This window comes from Elgaria multicarinata, chromosome 4, assembly GCF_023053635.1.
Source record: "Elgaria multicarinata webbii isolate HBS135686 ecotype San Diego chromosome 4, rElgMul1.1.pri, whole genome shotgun sequence".
Classification (NCBI taxonomy): Eukaryota; Metazoa; Chordata; class Lepidosauria; order Squamata; family Anguidae; genus Elgaria; species Elgaria multicarinata.
This window is the reverse complement of record NC_086174.1, coordinates 61736279-61755601: the sequence shown is the minus strand read 5'-3', so window position 1 is coordinate 61755601 and position 19323 is coordinate 61736279. Positions and strand designations below refer to the sequence as shown.

The window sequence follows — 19323 nt, the reverse complement described above, 5'->3', positions numbered from 1 at the left end:
AAGGATCTTCTGCAAGCAAAGCCCTTCCTCTAATGGAATACAGATTCCAGATCCAACCCAAATATTTGGGGTTTTAAAAAACACATTCTTTATAGTGTTGGTATGAGGGTGAATAAAAAAAAGAATTCCATGTCATTTTCAGTGACTTTGGGAAAGACTTCAAGCTTGATTTGAGAGGCACATTGTGGGCTGGCTGAAAACCAGGTTGGATGTCTTCAGATGTTCATGGCCAAGTTTATAAACTAATAAAAGAGAGAAAAGACCAAATGTTACTGTTGATAACTCCCATTTATCAGTACTCTAGGGCCAAGATTGAAGACGCTTCCTATTCTGAATCAGTGACTACTGATATGTGAATTGTCTGGTGGTGGGGAGGCAGTGGGATCACAAAGCATGCTGTGGTTTGGAGCAAGGAAATAAAGGAGGCACAAAGGTAAGGCTTGTCAGCTTAGAATATCAACAGAACATCAGAAATACTAGAGACACTGGAGCAGAAGGATTAGTGACAGGGCTGTGCAGGGACCCCCGCCCCTGATCCAGAGCCCCCGAAGCAGCTCCGGCACCAAGGCAAAATGTGGACCCTCCGAGGCAACTCGGAGTTTTCTGGGTGCTGGCTGTGCAGCCGGCACCCAGAAAACTCTTCCCACTTACCTGGTGCCTCCGCCATCTGCCACGGACGGTGGAGGCACCAGGTAAGCCCCCCTCCCCCCTTCCACACTTACCTGCGTCCATCGTCCGCTGGCGGCGGCTTGTGTCCGGCGGCTTCCACTCCGACAATGCTGAAGCCCAGAAGTAGGGCTTTGCTTCGGAGCGAAGTCCAGAAGTAAGCCGCGGCCTACTTCCAGGCTTCAGCGTCCTCGGAGTGGAAGCTGCCAGACACAAGCTGGCAGCGGACCCAGGTAAGTGGGGAAGGGAGATGGGGGCTTACCTGTGTCAGTCGCCACCGCCAGTGGCTTGTGTCTGGTGGCAGCGGCTGTGGACGGAGGTAGGTAGGGGGGCTTACCTGCATCTGCCACCGCCGGTTTGCATCCTGCGGATGCTGGTAAGTGGGGAAGGGGGAGGGGGGCTTACCTGCCGCCATATTTCTTCTGGTAGCTTCCGGTGCCGCCGGAAATGAAAGGGAGCAGGCCGCACGATAACTTAAAATTGCGCGGCCTACTCCCTTTCATTTCCAGCGGCGGTGGTACTGGCAGCCGCCACAAGAAAGATGGCAGCAGCGACGGAGGCAGCAGGTATTATTTATTTATTTATTACATGTTTATACCACCCAATAGCCGAAGGAGACTGGTGGGGGGCTGGGGTGTGGGGTGGGTGGGGGAGGGGGGCGGCTCCGAAGCGCCTCGAAGCTTTGGAGCAAATTGGCTTTGGCTTTGGGCCGCCTTGGCCTTTACCCGAACCGCCTTGGATCCGGTTTGGATCCGAGGTGGTGCACAGCCCTACTTTCAATTAGTTTCACTCATTTATGTTGGCAATAAACTATGTCCCATAATTAGTGAACTATACCTGAATATGTACTTAACTAAAAAGTCTCTACAGACTTTTTAGTTAAGTACATTTGTGTTTTTTGCTCTTAAGGGGCTTACCTCACTGATATTCAGGTTAATGAAGTCCCTGTTTTTCACACTTAATGCTTGGAACACTCCTGAAAGAACAATCAGAATGATATAGATAGATGTGATCTCAGTTTTATTGATAGTAATATGACTCAAACTCAAAACTGTATTTCAGAAAACATCAGAAACATGGTTAACATTAAGATTTACAGGTAAGATTTTAGGAATCCCAGTTGGAAATGTAAAAAATGCTTGTGTTTTTGAGGCTTGTTTTTGACAAGTATACCATGACACAATGAACCTGTTCAGATGACATGCTAAGCCATGGTGGTTAAGCATTTTGAGCTAAACATTATGTCTTAGTGTGTTGTGTGAACCATTCCTATCCATGGTGGCTACATAACCATGATTTAAACACACTCACTGACCGTGCAAAAGGTTAGTGACCTTATCATTGCTTAAAGTGTTGTCTGAACAGGCCCAGTGTCCTTTACCAGTAATTTATAGTAATGAAGGTGGCATTTGGTCATTTATTGAAGGCACTGTTTCAGCTTTAAGGTTTACTGGTAAATGTCAAAATTTTATAACATTTCCTGCCATAACTGTTCAAATCTTAAGAATGACAGGTAAATGTTAGCATTCATCAAATTTCTGTCACTGACTGCAATGATTCCATACATCACAGTTGCTCAGTAAAGCAGGTGGACACAGCCATGTGTATCATATTGTCAGGGTCCTAAAGGTAAACATGGTTTCTAACTAATATCCCAAAATTGAAGAATATTTTGTAGAAGTTGAACTGCTACAGAAGCAAATGGCAACAAAGGCAAAGCAGTTAAGAATGACAAGGATCACCTGTTAACATATGGGATTGAAAAGGCTTTCAAAGAGAACTAATAAAGGTACTATGAAAGCATACTCACTGCTTGCATTTTCTAGGCGAATGAGGCAGTTTAAGAAGTCATCAAATTCTATCTGGTACTTATCATCGGAATATCTAAGCACAATCAACTGGAGCAGGTAGTTGTTGAGCTGAAACCCTTAAAGAAAGAGGAAGTTGAGGCTCTTTAATAATTACTGTAACTGCCAGTCTTCCCGCCAGCAATTTTAAAATATTCTAGATAGGTTGTGGGGTTAAGAAAACATTTACCATTCTGAGAACTTTGGTTTCATTTTCTAAAATAAGCTTCTAGACCTCTTTATTGCAGAAAATGAATTGCATCAGAAACCTTGTGGAGTGGGGGAGCACATGTTCAAAGGAAGAGTTAAAAAGCCCTACCAACACTGTCAGATCAATTCATATTTGACATCTTGTCACTTCCAAATTTTGGACCTCTTTGAGAAAGGGGGGAAAGTAGCTTTAGGGTGATCATATGAAAAGGAGGACAGGGCTCCTGTGTATTCGATATAACTGCCCTCTTGACCAGATACAAAAGAGGGCAGGGCTCCTGCAGCTTTAACTGGTGTGATGAAGAGGGAATTTCACCAGGTGCTGCATGTGTACAAATGACACCTGCTGAAATTCCCTTTTCCGTGCAACTGTTAAGGATACAGGAGCCGTGTCCTCCTTTCTATATGGTCACCCTAGGAAAGCGGTGTCAGCTGGACTTAAGTCACTAGCACGTTGGCAATGTACTTCTTCTGATTTCTGTTTTTTCAGTATATGCCTGATAAAACCCATTCACACAGAGCTGTTCTACATGAGGCATTTATTGTGCGCTCATTGTTCCCAACGCACGGTTGTTTACAAATTCTTTCAATTATGTTGTGACTCTCTAATTTTGTTTCTGGGTCTAAAGAGCAGTTTCCATGAGGTTTTTTTTTTTTTACAGAGCAGGGGAAATGTGGTATTTATTTGTAAGAGCAAACAAAAATGCCATTTCCACTTGTCTAGTTGCACTATTCCATTATACCACAGTGCCACTTAGAGGCTATGCAGCAGAAAAGCAGGAAAGGAAATTGGTTTTGTGCAGTGCTTGGATCTCAATTCTGTGACAAAACTGTAAGTAGAGACAGCGGATTAGCAGCGTTGCATAGAAAAGCCCATAGTTGTTAGGGCTGCCAACAGAAAAAAAGCCCTGACCCAGCTCCCCTCCTCGATGTCTCTGGACTCCCCCAGCTCCTTCTCTCTGCTGTCCCCCGCTACTTGCAGGAAGGAGGGAAGACGCTGGGACGGGTGCTCACACCACCCATGGTCCTCAGGATCGTCCTGGGACCGTGGGTAAAGCTGGGATAACCGAGGTCTCACTTATCCCGGGAAATTGGAGGGATCATCCCTGCCTGCTCCCAGGATCCTCTGTGAGTCATTTGGATGATCCAGGGATGATCCCGGGGAAAAAGGCAGTTGTAGAAAGGGTCAAAGTTCTAGAAGCTGAATTGGGTGGGGCATGAGGACAGGGACAGAGTGGGTCAGAAGACAGAGCAGGAGGGCAGAGCCAAGCAGTTTTCGGAGACTGAGTGTGGGGCATAGCGCAAAACCTGCCTACTCATATAAAATATACAACTAAAAGGATATACAGCTAAAATACTGCTAAAAAAGTATACAAAAAATGGCTGAGGGGAAGTGGAAAACTGGCCTACCCTCTTGCTTTTCTGAAAACTCACCCAAAAGAATTTTAAAAAGGCCACTTTTCCTGCTTGGTTGGCAATCCAAGCTCAGGATGGATGATTTCTTTCATTTTCTGGCTTGAGGCACGTGGATTACTCCAGTATGTACGTATGTCACCGCTGAGCCACATCAAGGTGGTTTGTAAAACAGGCAGCTCCAGTTCATTTCAAATGAGCCGGATAACCCGTTTCCCCCAAGTGGAAGTGGCTACGGGCCAGGGAACGGCTGGCGGAGCAGCTAGCAGCCCAGCAGTTCGTGGAATGGCTCCGAGGGGCAAATGAGGCATGACAGGGGAGATCCCTGATCCCACTTTCTTGAGCAGCTGCAAGCCATGGATCAAGGTCACAGTGCAGGGGGAGGCAGAGGCTTAACCCTTTCCCTCCCAGGTCATTTCCCTGATGGAAATTACACCCACTCACCCAGCTGCTATTCACTAGGGAAAATGGACCATTTCCATGGTTTATTTATTGATTTGATTTAATTTGTTCCACACTATTTACCAAGAAAAATTGGACCTCAACACTGATAAATAGCAGGTTTTGGGGTGGGAGGATTCCTCTGTGGAAATAGCATGGGGAATGCAATTTAACTAATCAGTACTCTGAAGAAGCTACCCAAGGTGTGGAACTGACTGGATCTGACTGAGATCCAGAGCAGATTCACCACTCCACTGATGCCAGAGCTGCCACTGTACTTCCTTCTTCTATGCCATAGCCCAAATCCAATTTGGCCCATGTATTTGCTTTTAACCAGAGGAGAGATGTTGAAGATCCAATAATATATTTCCCAGGTCACTTCTAGCTTGGGGGCTTCCACACCCAGTCTTCGGGGCACCCTGAAACTCTTAGTGTAGCTACCCGGTCAGAAGAGACAGAGGAAGAGGCGACAGCGGTGGCGGCGGTGAAAAGTTCCCAGGGCTCAGCGGCTTCTCTGGTGAGTCCTTGCCACGGAGCCCAACTCCCCGCTGGCCTCCTGCTGCTGCCGGCGAAAGAGCCACCTGGGTTGGAGAGCTCGGCGGAAGAGCCCGCCTTCTTCCACTGAGCTCTCCAACCCGGGTGGCTCTTTCACCGGCAGCAGGAAGCCAGAGGGGAGTTGGGCTCCATGGCAAGGACTCACCAGAGAAGCCGCCGAGCCCTGGGAACTTTTCGCCACCGCCGCCGCCTCTTCCTCCGTCTCTTCTGACCAGGTAGCTACACTAGGAGTTTCGGGGTGCCCTGAAGCGCTTTCGGGGCGCCCTGAAGACTGTGTGTGGAAGCCCCCCTTGTCCCACCCTTAGTGAGGGCAATTTTGAAAGGCTGTTGCTGCTCATTCCTCCGGATTCCTCGCAGGTGCTTCTGCTCCAAGTGCTCTCCCTGCCTGCTATGATGTGCTGTCTTAAGCAGCCCCTGAGAGCCTTCTAGTGCCAAGGCCGTCCCTTGAGAAAATGCGTACCTGCTGCTTTCAAAGCAAGACGGAGTTCATAGGAAGACATGGTGCCAGACTGATCAGAATCAAAATGAAGGTAGACACCCTGAACCACAACAGAAAAGAAAGAAAGTAGACAGGTCAGCAAATGCACATGCATTGGAACTAAAGCATTACATTAAGGTATTCTCATTTCATAGGTAATTTTCTTCAGAAGAGGTGATTTTGCAAAAATTGTGCAAGAATCTTTGAACTACTTTGCACTGGATTAGTTCTGGATAGGAATATATGGAGTGCTAGTAATTTTGCTCATTTGGCTTGTGGCATTTCGACATGAGGTTTTTATCCCACACCTGGGAGTGGGCTTCTGCTTCCAGATTCTTTGCGGGATTAAGATAAGCTCCTTTACATGTGCTTTTTTCCTCTGTGTGTGTGTGTGTTTCTCTGCTTTTCTGTGTTTCATTATACTGCCGCTAGGTAATACAGCGGAATCGCACAATTACATGCTATAAATATAATGCCAGTCAGAATAATACTGCACTCTCCTCAATTTAAGAGACCCTGCAATAATGGTTGCAAAGCACAGGAGAGTCCTTGTGGGAGGAGGAGGTTGTGTAAAGGACCCACAAACTAGCGTGAGTGAGCAATCTTAAGTACACAATAAAAGCCCCATGTAGAAAGTCTCAGTGCAATTCTCAATGAAGCAAGTAAGAGTTTACCATCTGTACAAGGAACAGCAAATCTGGAAATCTCTTTGTGTTCTGGGAACCATAAAATCATTTCATACATGATGCCATGGCAATTCTGGGTTTGCTACTGTACATACTTTCAGTTGGGAGCCACAGCCAATCCTGTCTTAATGCATGATACATATGTTTCTTTCTACTTATTGACCAGATGTTACATTTACAAGTGGACACTGAGAAAAAGCTGGGGCTTGTTGGCTGGGGCTGATGAGAGTTGTAGTCCAAACATTTATTTATTTATTTATTTATTACATTTCTATACCGCCCAATAGCCGGAGCTCTCTGGGCGGTTCACAAAAATTAAAAACATTCAAAGTATAAAACAACAGTATAAAACCATACTATAAAACACAATATAAAAGCTCAACATCTGGAGGGCACCAGGTTGGGTATGGATAACTTAAAGCATCCTTTAAAAACGAAAATGTAACGAGTGAATCAGCTCTTAGAAATAACAGTGACATGGCATCTGTTACTTAGAAGCCAAAATATACTTAAATTTAAGGCCTCTAGACTCCTAGGTACACATAACCAAACACTTTATTTCTTCTTGTATAAGTGCCCTTTCTTTTGCACTATAAAATATTCAGTGGACTAGGTTGCAATTACTCAGGGTACTGGCTAGGATTAAGGAATGGATCCATTGTAAAACACTATATTCTTATAAAACACTAAGCAAACACCAAGCATTGGGTTACAAGAGCGGTTACGGTGTTGGTTCCAAGGCAAAATGGGTTAGATCAAAAGCACTTCAGATGGAGCATTTTTCTGGATCAGTAGTGTTCACCAAATGTGGACTGTTGTAATGTGGACTGCCTTTGAGAGTGTTTCAGAAGCTGCCTCTAGAGCAGAAAGTTGCGGCTAGATAGTCCAATGGAGCTTCCTATGGCATATGTCATGAAGCTCACTGGGTGATTTTGGGCCAATCACTAACTCTCAGCTAACCTACTTCACAGGGTTGTTGTGATGATAAAATGGACAGGAGGCGGATCATCTTAGGCTCCTTGAAGGAAAGGGGGGAGGGATATAAATGTAACAAAAAAAAGAAAAAATAATAATGATCCATCAAGAAAAAACTATTTGTGACCCCAGTATGGAAGCAGGTGGGTTTATGGGTAGCATAATTATTTCAGGAATTGTGACAAGACATCCAAATGCATCTCTATATTTGGGCTTCATTTGCCTGTACGTTCTGACAGGACATTTCAAGTGCCATTGGTTGACGATGAGAAGAGATAAGAATCAGGAGTAAGCTGTGGAAACTTAGTCACACATCAAGAATCATAAATCAGCAGTTTCTTGTCTGTACCAACAGCAATGTATTAAGTTCAATGTTTATTTTGCTTGGCCTCGTTCTAAGGAACACGTCTGACATTCATTATCTCAAAAATAGGTGGTGTTTTTTTTAACTATAGTATAAATGCTGTTAATGTTTCTTGTAAACTATTGCGGTTTGAACTGCAGAAAACAAAGAATGTTTCCTAGAAATAATAATATTTTTTTGAGAACATGTGTATTAAATCAAAATGTTAAGGGCCTTAAACATTGCTTCTCTCTAGTTGCTTCCAAAAATGCCTAACAAAACAATTGATAAAGCAGAAGATTGTTACATATTAACTTACAATCCATTTCTTCAGTTTGTCCCAGAAAATTTTGAACTCGTTGAATTCCAGTTTTCCATTTCCACTGGACTGATGCAGTTCACATTAAGGAAAACAGTGCTGATTGTGTAAAATGCACTATCAAGCCTAAATGTATCATTTAATGAATTAGTGGGTTTTTAAATTTTGTATACTTTTTAATGCTTACTGTTTTAACTTTTGTGAACCACCCAGAGAGCTTCGGCTGTGGGGCAGTATATAAATGTAATAAATAAATAAATAAATAAATAAATAAATAAATAATGCAGTTAAACCTATTTAACTAACACACTGATCTTATGGGTTAGCATTAGCTAATCTACCACAGCAACTAAAATGGCATTTGATACATACATGGCTAGTGAGGTGTAATCAACCTGTTGTGCCCTTCCTTGCCACAAGCCCCTACTACTCCCAGGTCCGGGATCAATAAATAGCCCATACAATTGGGCATAATAGGCCATTGCTAGACTGGCCGTCATCATGCTTATTGTCCCTGCTGCAGCACAACTGAACCACGTTGGAGAGGCTCCCCCAGCTTCTATTGGGGCCTCTCCTTGGTCGCCATGGTGACGATGACCAAGGAGAGGCCCCAATAGAAGCCAGGGGAGCCTTTTTTCCTGGGCAAAAGGGGGGGAAAGGCGATTTCCGGCCAGCCGGAGATTCCCCCCCCATTTCCGGCCATGTCCGGGCAAATCCGGATGATTGGTCACCCTAAGAGAAGGAATGATAGCGGTTCTGGGACTTCTGTGCCTTGGCACAGTGGCTCCTAGGCCAAAATTAGAGGTTTTGGAGTATGTGTAAATGCCACCTAAAGCAACAGCCACACATCTCCCCCTTTTTTCTCTCTCCCAATATTGGGGTTGGATTCAACTTCATCATTCCGCCAGTGGAATGAGACTTCCACACCCTCTCCTCCACCTTACAGTCCCCCTCCAAATCTGCCCCAAAGGAGGAGGTTTGGTTTGCACATGGTGGTGGTGGAGGCTGTAGGGAAGAGGAGAGAACAGGGAAGTCCTGTTCCACCAGTGGTATCCATTATGGTGGCAGAATGGTGAAACATAGAATAGTAGATTTGGAAGGGACCTATAAGGCCATCAAGTCCAACCCCCTGCTCTATGAAGTTGGATCCAACCCAATGTTTACTATCACGTCATTTCATTGTGTTGCTAGCTTCAGTGCCCTCACAAAGTATGTCTTCATTCATTTACATAATTTATGAGTCACCCTCTAGCCAAAGGTCTCAAGGCATTCTTCAGAAACAATGCAGAGAATGTAGATATGCAACCTCCCTGCCTTTCCTTGTCATGAACAATTTAAGTAAGTAACCAATCCTACTCGTAAATGCAATTAAACAACAGAATGGAAATTTGAACACTGAAGTACCAAAGCATTTTGGCTAGAACTAGATTCACAAAGGGCTGTACCCAACCATGGATTCACAAAGAGTTGAATCCAACCATGTCCAGCTGCCAGAAAAACAGACACCACTGGCAGAAGGGGTTAAACTCCCCTCTGCAGCCTCCATTAATCTGCTCCAGAGGACTGAGGGATCCTCCAGAGAAGATTTGGACAGGGTACCAGGGAGGGGGTTGCAGAGGGAAAGGGTAGAAAAGGAAGTCCTGTTGGCCAAATGGAAGTCTGCTCATACAAGTTTGGATGGAATCCATTGCTTCCAAATTCCTTGAAGATATGTTCACAGATGGTCTGCAAATGGTTCTTGTGGTTTTTAAATTCATTTCTATATACTTTTATCATGAAAGCTGAAAAGTTCTTATAACTTCAGTAGCATGTCCAGATTAGTCTCCCTCCAGTGCATATTAGCAGGAAGAATGGGCAGATGCATTTTTTTGTTCTTTTCTGGAATGTATCATAAGCCCATAAATGTACAGATTTCTGACCACAAATTGTGTCCATTTTCACATTCTGTTCTGGGAGGTTCAGATCACATAAATCCGTTTTTTTAAAAAAAAACTAGGCAGAGCTAATGTCTCACCCTTCCCCTATTAACATCGGATACTTCTTTAATATTAGGACAGCAAAGTTTGTAGAGGTAACTGTGGAATTTTGTATGACTTTCATGCAAGGAAATTTTCACACTATATTTTAAAGGATACATCCATAAGGGAAATGATATTTCTGCATGAGAGAAGAGTTATTTTCCTGAATTTGATGTTGTTTGCTGCAAGAGAACCATCACCATAATATATCAAAATAAATTTACTGGTCCCACTACCCCACACCACCCCAAAGCGGAAAGCTAAACAGCCACAAGGTGGAATCCTATCTTAATTTTTGTGCAGACCCTGTCTCTATATGGTTCCAACATAAAGAATCAAACAGAAGGCTGGACTAGATGGCCCTATAAGGCTTCCTCCAACTCTATGAATGTGTGGCGTTTCCCTCTGCTGGCTTATGCTTCAGTGGTGCTGTAAAATACAAACGTGATGGTTGTTGTGTAACTGATGTTCTTGCCCTTTCTCATGTTGTTCCTGCCTAGTATGAGTGCCACATGGACAATTAGCCCTAGAGGTATTCATTGTCATGTAAGCCTCACTGCACTATTTCTTTGAGCAATAACTTCCACAGGACGATTAGAGTTAAGTCCCATTAGCTGTCGACATCAGGAAGCATGTTCCTGATTACACTGGGAAAGGTTGCTTTTGTCACTATTCCACAACTACCTGAACTGCTAGGGCGTCCACACACTTGTTGAGGAAGACTAGGACTTGGATTTCAGTTAGTTAGTGCCAATGAAACAAGAAAAACGTTAGGAGAGCACTGGGGCCAGACAGGTTGTGCTCTGGCTGCATTCAGTTTAAGCGTACTTTTTCTTCACTAGTGTCATGCTTGCAACCACAGCTTGGGTAGGACCTATTAGCTAGTGTCCATGTCATCACTTACTAATTTATTCATTTTTTATTATTTTTAATCTGCCCAATAACAAAAGTATTCTGGGTAGATGCCTCCCCTCCCACAATCCTCAGAACAGTTATGTGACTGTTTTAAAAAGCTTCTTTAAAAAAAGCAGAGGATGAAGGATGAACACACAAATGGATAAGCATTCTTGTGGTGTTTGAGAGAGAGAGAGAGAGAGGAATGCTTGTCTGAAGCGTGGAGGGGGAAGCATGACTGATAGCTGATGCATCATTTCATTTGCTATACTGTACTTCTACCATGCAAATGCTTAGAGGAGAAACCAATGGCTTTCATCTAAATACCACATCTCTGTCTTTATCTTGGGGGGGATCTACACTACAGCTTTAAAGCGCTTTAAAGCGCTTTATAACAGTTTTGACAACTGTTGGAGCCCCGGACACACTGCATATACAGTTTTCAAAACGTTTTCAAAGTGCTTTAAAGCGCTTTAAAAGCAATAGTGTAGATCCCCCCTTAGTGTGATAAAACTAAGGCACACAGTAAGCCCCACTGAACTCTACCAGACTTACTTCCAAGTAACAATGCATGGGACTGGGCTGTAACTCAGCTTAAATTCAAGTCCTTTTGCTTAATATGTTTACGTACAGGATTGCCCATCACACTTTCATTATAATATGGCAGGGGTGCACAACTCTGGGGGTTGCATCGGCTGGGTATGTCGGGGGCATATGGACACACGTACACTCACACATCCCTTCACACAGCGCATAGTTAAAATATGGAATTCACTACCACAAGATGTAGTGATGGCCACCAATTTACATGGCTTTTAAAGGGGGTTGGATAAATTCCTAGAGGGGAAGGCTCTCAATGGCTACTAGTCCTCATGACTATATGCTACCGCCAGTATCAGAGGCAGTAAGCCTGAATACAGGCTTGCTGGGGAACATGAGCGGGAGGGTGGTGTTGCACCCATGTCCTGCTTGTGGGTTCCTGGTCGACAGTTAGTCAGCCACCATGTGAACAGAGTGCTGGATTAGATGGACCCTTATGTTCTTACATTATATTCACACATTCAGGGGTTGCTGTTTTGTGGGGATCGCAGAGTGAAGGCGGAGGCTAAAGCCCCCTCCCTGTCCCAGCCACCCCGAACTGATTGCTGCTTTACCATGCCATAGTGGTAGTAAAGCAATGATCCAGGCTGCATCAGGATTGCAGAGTCCCCATCCTGCTTCATGACCCACAGTGGAGGCCGGTGGCGCCAATGAAGCACACTGAATAGCTCCTTTAGACTTCTGACTTGGTTCTGGCTGAAAACTGCAGCGAATTCACTGCCCCACTGACACCAGAGCCACCAGTCCCTACTGACCACCGCCATCAGCGCCATTACAGGTTTTTTTCCAGTGGCAGCAGTGACTCTCACAGCATCTGCTGGCGGTATTGGGGTGGTTGGTGGGGATGGGGAATGAAACAATCACTTGTCAATTGGGCAAGACGGGCAACGGCCTGGACGGCACTTACTTTTTTTCAATACAGCATTCAGAATATATTCGAGTTCCTCTGCATTGATCTCCATGTCCTACAGTTGGAGAAATCAAGGCAGCTTTCATGTTTGTGGGTTCAAAATGCAATGCATTGACTTATAAAATGCACTTTAAAAAAAAAATTGCATCCCGCCCTTCCAGTTTTACTCAAGGTGACGAATAACCACCAGACACATGAAATACATTGCAACCCCTCCCAAAACCCCAAAACAAAACTGCAGCAAAAAGTCATGCTTGCGCTTAGATCACTCCACCCTCTTCTCCACCCTAGCCTAAAGCCTTAGTAAAACAGGCCTTGAACAATTTCTTAAACTAAAGGAAAGAGGAGCATAGATAAGGCTTCTGGAGGAGGCTGTTCCACAGAACTGGCTCAATTCTGTACCGCAGCCAACCTCACCTCTTGAATAGAGTGAACCTTATATGGGCAGAGATACAGTTATCCATGCTCTGATAACCTCTCATCTGGATTACTGCAATGCGTTATACATGGGGCTGCCTTTGAAAATGGTCCGGAAACTTCAGCTGGTCCAAAACCAGGCAGCAAGGCTGTTAACGGTGGAGCTTGCCGGGCACCATTTGCCTAATTACCCGCCGAGTATGGCTTGTCATGTCATCTGAAACATAGAATCGTAGAAACCTAGAATAGTAGAGTTGGAAGGGGCCTATAAGGCCACTGAGTCCAACCCCCTGCTCAATGCAGGAATCCAGGCAGCATGGCTTGTTTGAAGGGGAAGCAATCCTCAAATAACCAATGGCCTGTTGTTGGGTTATTTGAAGGTTGTTTCCCTCTCAAACAAGCTATGCTGCGTGGATTTGGAGAACACGATAAGCCACGCCCAGCCGGGTAATTAGGCAAATGGCACCTGGCATGCACCACAGCAAGCTCCACAGTCTAAACAAGCTACTGTGGCTTGTTTAAGCCACCATGATCATGAGAACCCAGCCTATGTGTTTTACATGCAATGAGATTTTATTTCTAGTTTATTTGTATGTTGTTACCTGTCCTGCAATCTGTTTGAACAATGCCCGGAACTGCTTTTCTTCTTCTGTTTCTTGTTGGGGTGGTGTTGGTTCTGGCAGCTAAAACAATCCAGAGATTATTAATGGAGAACAATATTTTAATATTTCCTCTTGATGCAGTCCAATTTGGTCACAACTTAGAAAAGATACATGTTAACATTCTGTTTGATGGATTCAGGCATTCTTTATTTGCAATTGGTATTTTCATAATCTCAGATGAAATGAAATAACCTTAGTACAAAAATAGTGGGTTGGAGCCTGACTTTGTCAGAGTAGACCCATTGAAATCAATAAGATTTAAGTCATGACTCACTTAAGTCCCATTAATTTCAATGAATCTAAGACTAAGGTTGGATCTAACACGATGTATCAGATTATGCTGATTTGTCCAATTATTAATATAGCTTTGATGACATACCTGTGGCAGATCAATGTCGACATTTCCATCCAGCTCCCTATCAGAAAGAAACAGTAAAATATATACATATATGATTTTCCATTTAGAAAAGATAAGTGTACTTAAAGTCCAGTTCTTACAGTACATTATGCTAGAAGTGTGGTTGCAAGTCCCGGTAGCTCAATTTCATAACATTCCAGTACTCTAAGAACATAGAAAACAGTTGGGAGCCATGGGATCACCTAGAAAAAAACTGTCAATAGCAGATACCAGAATAGGGTGGTGACATTAGTTCTACAAATCTCATGAGGATTGTAGGGGTACATCAGCCGAGCATTTTATCGCATGCACGCTACTTCCCAGTCACGGTTTTATGCACATCCTTTAGACAATGCCGTCTGCCTCCCACTTCTGCCTGCCTTCTTTCTGTCACAAAATAGACCCCAAAATATCTGACCTTTTTGGGGGGGGGGGAACAGAATGTGCCGCCATTTCCTGCTGTGTGCAGGAAAAGTGGCATGATAAAAATGGCCCTTGAATAGGCCACGTGGTCTTTGTTTACTTCCTCTTTCTTCTCTGGGAAGAAAGAGGAAGTATTGTGGGACAGGAGCGGGGGTGTAGAAGCAACCATAGGAAACCATGATTTCCCCCTGTCTGATGACGCTTGTAGATCCTTATATTACTGGCTCAGCAAGGTGTGCAACCACAGGAGAGCAGCAATCACCACCAGGGCTGGTGTCAAGGGAAGGCTGGGCAAGTGCCAAGGGTAAGTGCCAAGGGCCCACAACCCAGCAGAGGGGCCACTGACAAGAGCCCCGTGGAGCTGGTCCTCCTCTTCATCACTGCAACCTAGTTGTTCACCTGCCTCTTGCTCTGACAACAGTAGTGATGAGAAGGGTAGCAGTAGATGCCATGGACCATTTGCTCAGTGCCCCTCTGCCTCTAAAACCATCAAATTGTAGCAATGCAGAGAAAGAAAATGAGGAGCAATAGCTGCTGGTAACAAAGGCAGTGAGAAGGTTGACTCACTGAAGCAGAGGAGCCATGGAGCTAACCCTGATCATCACCACACCGCTATAATGTAAGAAATGGGCCTAAGTCAAATTGAACTGCATGGGACTGAAACCAGCAAATATGTACCTAAGGCCCACTGATTTCAATGGCAGTTAGGAAAATCTAACTTAGATGGACATTCTAGTTGGGTATTATGGGAGCTGCAGCCTAACACATCTGGAGGGCACTAGATTGGGGAAGGCTGGGTTCAAAGAAGGCTCTTTTCATTGCTATCCACCTTCCTGATGTCTCCTAATATAGAGTCTAATTGTTTCATCCCCCTTGCATGCATGATGTATTCATCATCGATGAATGATGAAAAGAGAATAAAGCGATTTGCTTAACCTCTCTTGATAAATACCGACTGCACAATTTGAGTGGTAGTAGTTGCAGAAGAGGGCTTCTCTAGACTGTCTACCAACCCCTGGTCAGCCACTAAGTTTAATAATGAGACTTCTTTCAATAGGAAGAAAAAAGTTCATTGGTTTCCCTTCTCTCTGACTCATGCTACCTAAACAGGTGCTGGGATTGGGAAATACACTGGCATACTTCAGTTCAGGGCCTGTTACACCCATTACCTGGAGCAACATGGCTGCTGTCACCCTCTGGGTGCTCCCATGCTGCTCTCAGTCTGCAGCTTTCAGCTCCACCCCTCCCTGTGGTAGGATAGTTGCTGGGGAACATGGGTGGGAGGATATTGCACCATATCCTGCTTGTGGATCCCTGGCTGATGGCTGGTTGGCCACTGTGTGAAGAGAGTGTTGGACTAGATGGACCCTTGGTCTGATCCAGCAGGGCACTTCTGATGTTCTTATGAAAGGGAGGACTGCAAGGTTACCAAACTAGTGGAGCATGGACAGTACCCACATGGCAACAATCCCTTGCCACCTGGATGGAATTTGCAGATGTAAATAGGAGCAGTGTGGGAACAACCCTATTGCAGTGGCAACCCCATATTACTCCAGGTAGCTGGAGCAGGTCCTCGTTTCCCTTAATGCACAGCTTCTCTAGATGAAATGGAGTTGGAAGGAGTGGAGCAGGGCTGACCCAACCATGAGACAAAATGAGGCAAGCACTTCAGGCAGCTGGTTCTTGGTGTCATGAAAAAGGAGCAAATTGTTAGAATAATTTCTTATTCTTGCATCTCTAGTGCTGTGGAGGAAATGAAGCACTTGTGACACTCTGCCTCAGGTGCCAACATAACCAGGGGTGGGTGGGACCAAAATGTCTTGGACCAGCCTCCTGGCAATGGAGGGAGGAACAGACTGGAGTATACTAGTGAGAGGAGAAACCCTTCTTTCAAATGCTCCCTCAGCTCCCTCTAAGTTTGAAAAGGAAAGGAAAAAGTATCAGGGAGTTGCTAGGCCTCACAGGGTCTCAGGGGAAAAGAATTATTCCATGGGTCTGCAAATGTGTAGCTCTAACACAGACTTCCAGTGGGAATGAGTTGAAAATGCATATTTATACTTTGAAAATGTCCCTTGGTTTGATGTGACGCCTGATAATACTTACTTAGTGACAGCTTTTTTCTCAGAAAAAATTCTCAGGCAGAAATCGGCCTCCTGATGTGGCTCAAATGTGGTAGGGACAACAATGTAATCTCCAGGTGGTAGTGAGAATCGGTCCGAGACTTCCCTTAAGTTTATATAGGTCTTGCTCCTGGCCTTGGATGCATGGTAGCGGAAAAAATCCTTTGTCAAGTGTTCATCTTTACTGGGGCTCTGAAATTGGATTTTCAGATTCATTTATTAGCTTAGCAGATATTTGGGATGATCTCTCTTCTTACATAGTTTGAAGCATAGATTCATACACCTTGGCATTCAAACGATTGGGATGCTGGTCTACTGCCTGGACATTTTGGCCAGTGCCTTATTCTGGGTCTCCAATGTGGTACCTCTTGATGCCTTGACAGGCTTCCTACCCCTCCTAATTTTTATTTAAGATTAAATAGCATTTTTTTAAAAAAACCTGAGAAGCTGGGAGATAATTTCGTTCAAATTAATGCTTTTGTGTTTTGAAGCTCAGACCTCATCTATGCACTGTACTTAGGTAACTGGTGAAATTACTTTTTTTTTAGTCTCACCAGTTTGCTTTCTGGGAAATGATCTTGTGACCAGCCATGATCACCATGGCAGCCATTTTGTGAATGGGCAGGCAACTATGGCAGCCATTTTGTGAGAGCACCCATAACAGACTTTCAAAATTCCAAATGTGCCTATCTAGCCAAAAAGGAGGCCCTGATTCATCAATTGCCATACATTGACTTCAAGTGTAGCGTAATGAATACCAAGCTCAAAGTTATGCAGGAGACTGCTATATACAAAAATTCAACATCGGTGTTACTTACGTTTTTTACTAGAACTTTGTTGCTGGTATTCCTTTTGTTCACTTGAAGAAATGTATGACTTTTTATGAATAAACCAGTAACTGAAATGAACTTTAGACCAGCATCCCATTGAGTTAGAACAGAACATCAATGGAACCAGTTACCCAGGGAGGTCGTGGGCTGTCCCACACTAGAGGGCTTCAAGAGGCAGCTGGACAACCATCTGTCAGGGATGCTTTAGGGTGGATTCCTGCATTGAGCAGGGGGTTGGACTCAATGGCCTTGTAGGCCCCTTCCAACTCTATTATTCTATGATTCTATGAAGGCATATGGACGTGACCATGTGCACTTCATGTCATTTAAGTCTTCTTCTTCTTCTGAATGGAGATTACATGCCATTTCTTCACAAGTGGGAAGAGCAGAGAAGGGGACGTTTTGACTGTGACAGTCTGCAAAGAGCAGTCACAGCCAGATCTGACAGGGAAGCTATCTGCCCAACACTACTGCTTTAAAACGGTTTATAACAGTAGTGACAACTGTTGAGGCCCAGGACACACTCCCTGTACAGTCTTCAAAACGTTTTCAAAGTGTTATATCCTGCTTAGTGTAGATCTGGCCCTAGCCCAACTCAGCAAGCCCAGGGACAAAGTGGACACCTGTGACTATAAAACATTCCAAGCCAGTTCAAATTGCAAGGGGAAGGGGCTCAGGGACTCTCACCGCACCACAGCTGTGCCTTGTCAGGTTTCTGGTACGGCCCTCTCAGAGCTAACCATCACATCATTGTAGAGCAGGGGCGTTGAACCTCAGGCCCACAGGCCAAATCCAGCCATCCAGCGTTCCCCAAATGGTCATGACCTCTTCCACTGGCCCCACCTCCTTTCTCTCAACCACCAAACGTTCGGTGGTTTCATGGCTTTTGCACAATTTTTCCCCATTCTAAAAGGTTGGAATGCCTTTCTTAAGGCTTAGTAACTGGCAGTAAGCGCTTTTAAGCTAAAATATGCAAGTATTCGGGGCATTTGACCTTGCTCTTTTTTGCCTTTGGCCCCCACCCACCTCTGCAATGTGCCCCCCAAAGTGGTTCAACACCCCTGCTGCTGTAGAGGAAAATACCTCATAGATAGCATATCCGATGGTCAGCATTTCTGCTCCCAGTTTCTTGAGTTTACGGCGGTCTTTTTGCATCAGAGCTGCTATAAATGTGCATTCGTTTTGACCATCATCTTTTTCAGACAGTTGGAGCTTGATCTGTGGATTTGTCCAAAACGTTTCTGTAAATAAGACAGAAGGAAAAGAAAAAAAGAACGAAAGGGTGTTGTTGTTTTGTTCCGTTCACTTAAAAGCAAATTGAGTCAACAGAAAAAATACACGCTCCCTGTTTGTTTACTGTGGATCACAACCAAGCATGTAGGTGTGTCATCTCGGAAGGTTTACGATGCATAACAAAGTGCTTGAAACAAGGTGATGTCGATTTTGCAAGGCTATTAATTGTTCTTGGTTCCCTCCTTTGAAAAGGTCTCATGATACAATCTCTTCCCTGGCCACCACAACCCAGTTATTATCAGTACCACTAGAACCTCACCTGGATTCTAAGTGTGGCCCAGCCACCCTGCCTACATGTGAAATAGTTACTCCATGGCTGGAAGGCTGAGGGAAGCAAAGCGGCCTTCATGCACCATCTCCTTGCATGTCTGTTTCAAGCACTGAGGACCAGCTTCTTGGCAGGATTTTACCATCCCAAGGGCTTCATCATACCAGGACTTTTATCTCACAATTTACCAGGCCTTCTGCTTCTGGATTCTTTGTGGGACGAAGATCGGCTCCTTACACAGGCTGACATGGGCTGTTTGTTGTTCTTGAGAAGTTCTCAATGAGTTCTGTACGTTTCATTTTACAGCCACTAGGTGGTGGTACTGTTATAGTGCCATTATGGAAATACACAGCAAGTAAAGCACTTCATGTGCACTTCCTAGAGAAAAATTAAACTTCCCCCACTCTTTACAGTGGTGGCATAAAGATCATAAACTGTGGGAGGGCTCCTGGAGCTTGACGATGTCATGTAAAGGACCCGGAAACATCTGTGAGTAACCAGTCTTGATCACATGATATAAGCCCCATGTGAAGAAGCCCTAAGTCTTTCTAAACAGCC

The 19323-nt window shown here is 44.5% G+C and overlaps 1 protein-coding gene across 1 annotated transcript in view; it reads right to left on the bottom strand.

Moving 5' to 3' along the window:
* The window catches only part of CAPN9 (calpain 9), a 41051-nt gene continuing 21728 nt past the window's right edge, over positions 1–19323 (bottom strand). The window contains exons 10-20 of the mRNA XM_063125655.1: positions 18288–18445; positions 16358–16566; positions 13814–13850; positions 13375–13455; positions 12353–12410; positions 10069–10133; positions 7934–8002; positions 5593–5671; positions 2477–2593; positions 1584–1642; positions 1–242 (exon numbers count right to left, since the gene is read on the bottom strand). Of these exons, the coding sequence (XP_062981725.1) occupies positions 216–242; positions 1584–1642; positions 2477–2593; positions 5593–5671; positions 7934–8002; positions 10069–10133; positions 12353–12410; positions 13375–13455; positions 13814–13850; positions 16358–16566; positions 18288–18445 (959 nt within the window). The 3' untranslated portion in view covers positions 1–215. The remainder of the gene's footprint in view (positions 243–1583; positions 1643–2476; positions 2594–5592; positions 5672–7933; positions 8003–10068; positions 10134–12352; positions 12411–13374; positions 13456–13813; positions 13851–16357; positions 16567–18287; positions 18446–19323) is intronic.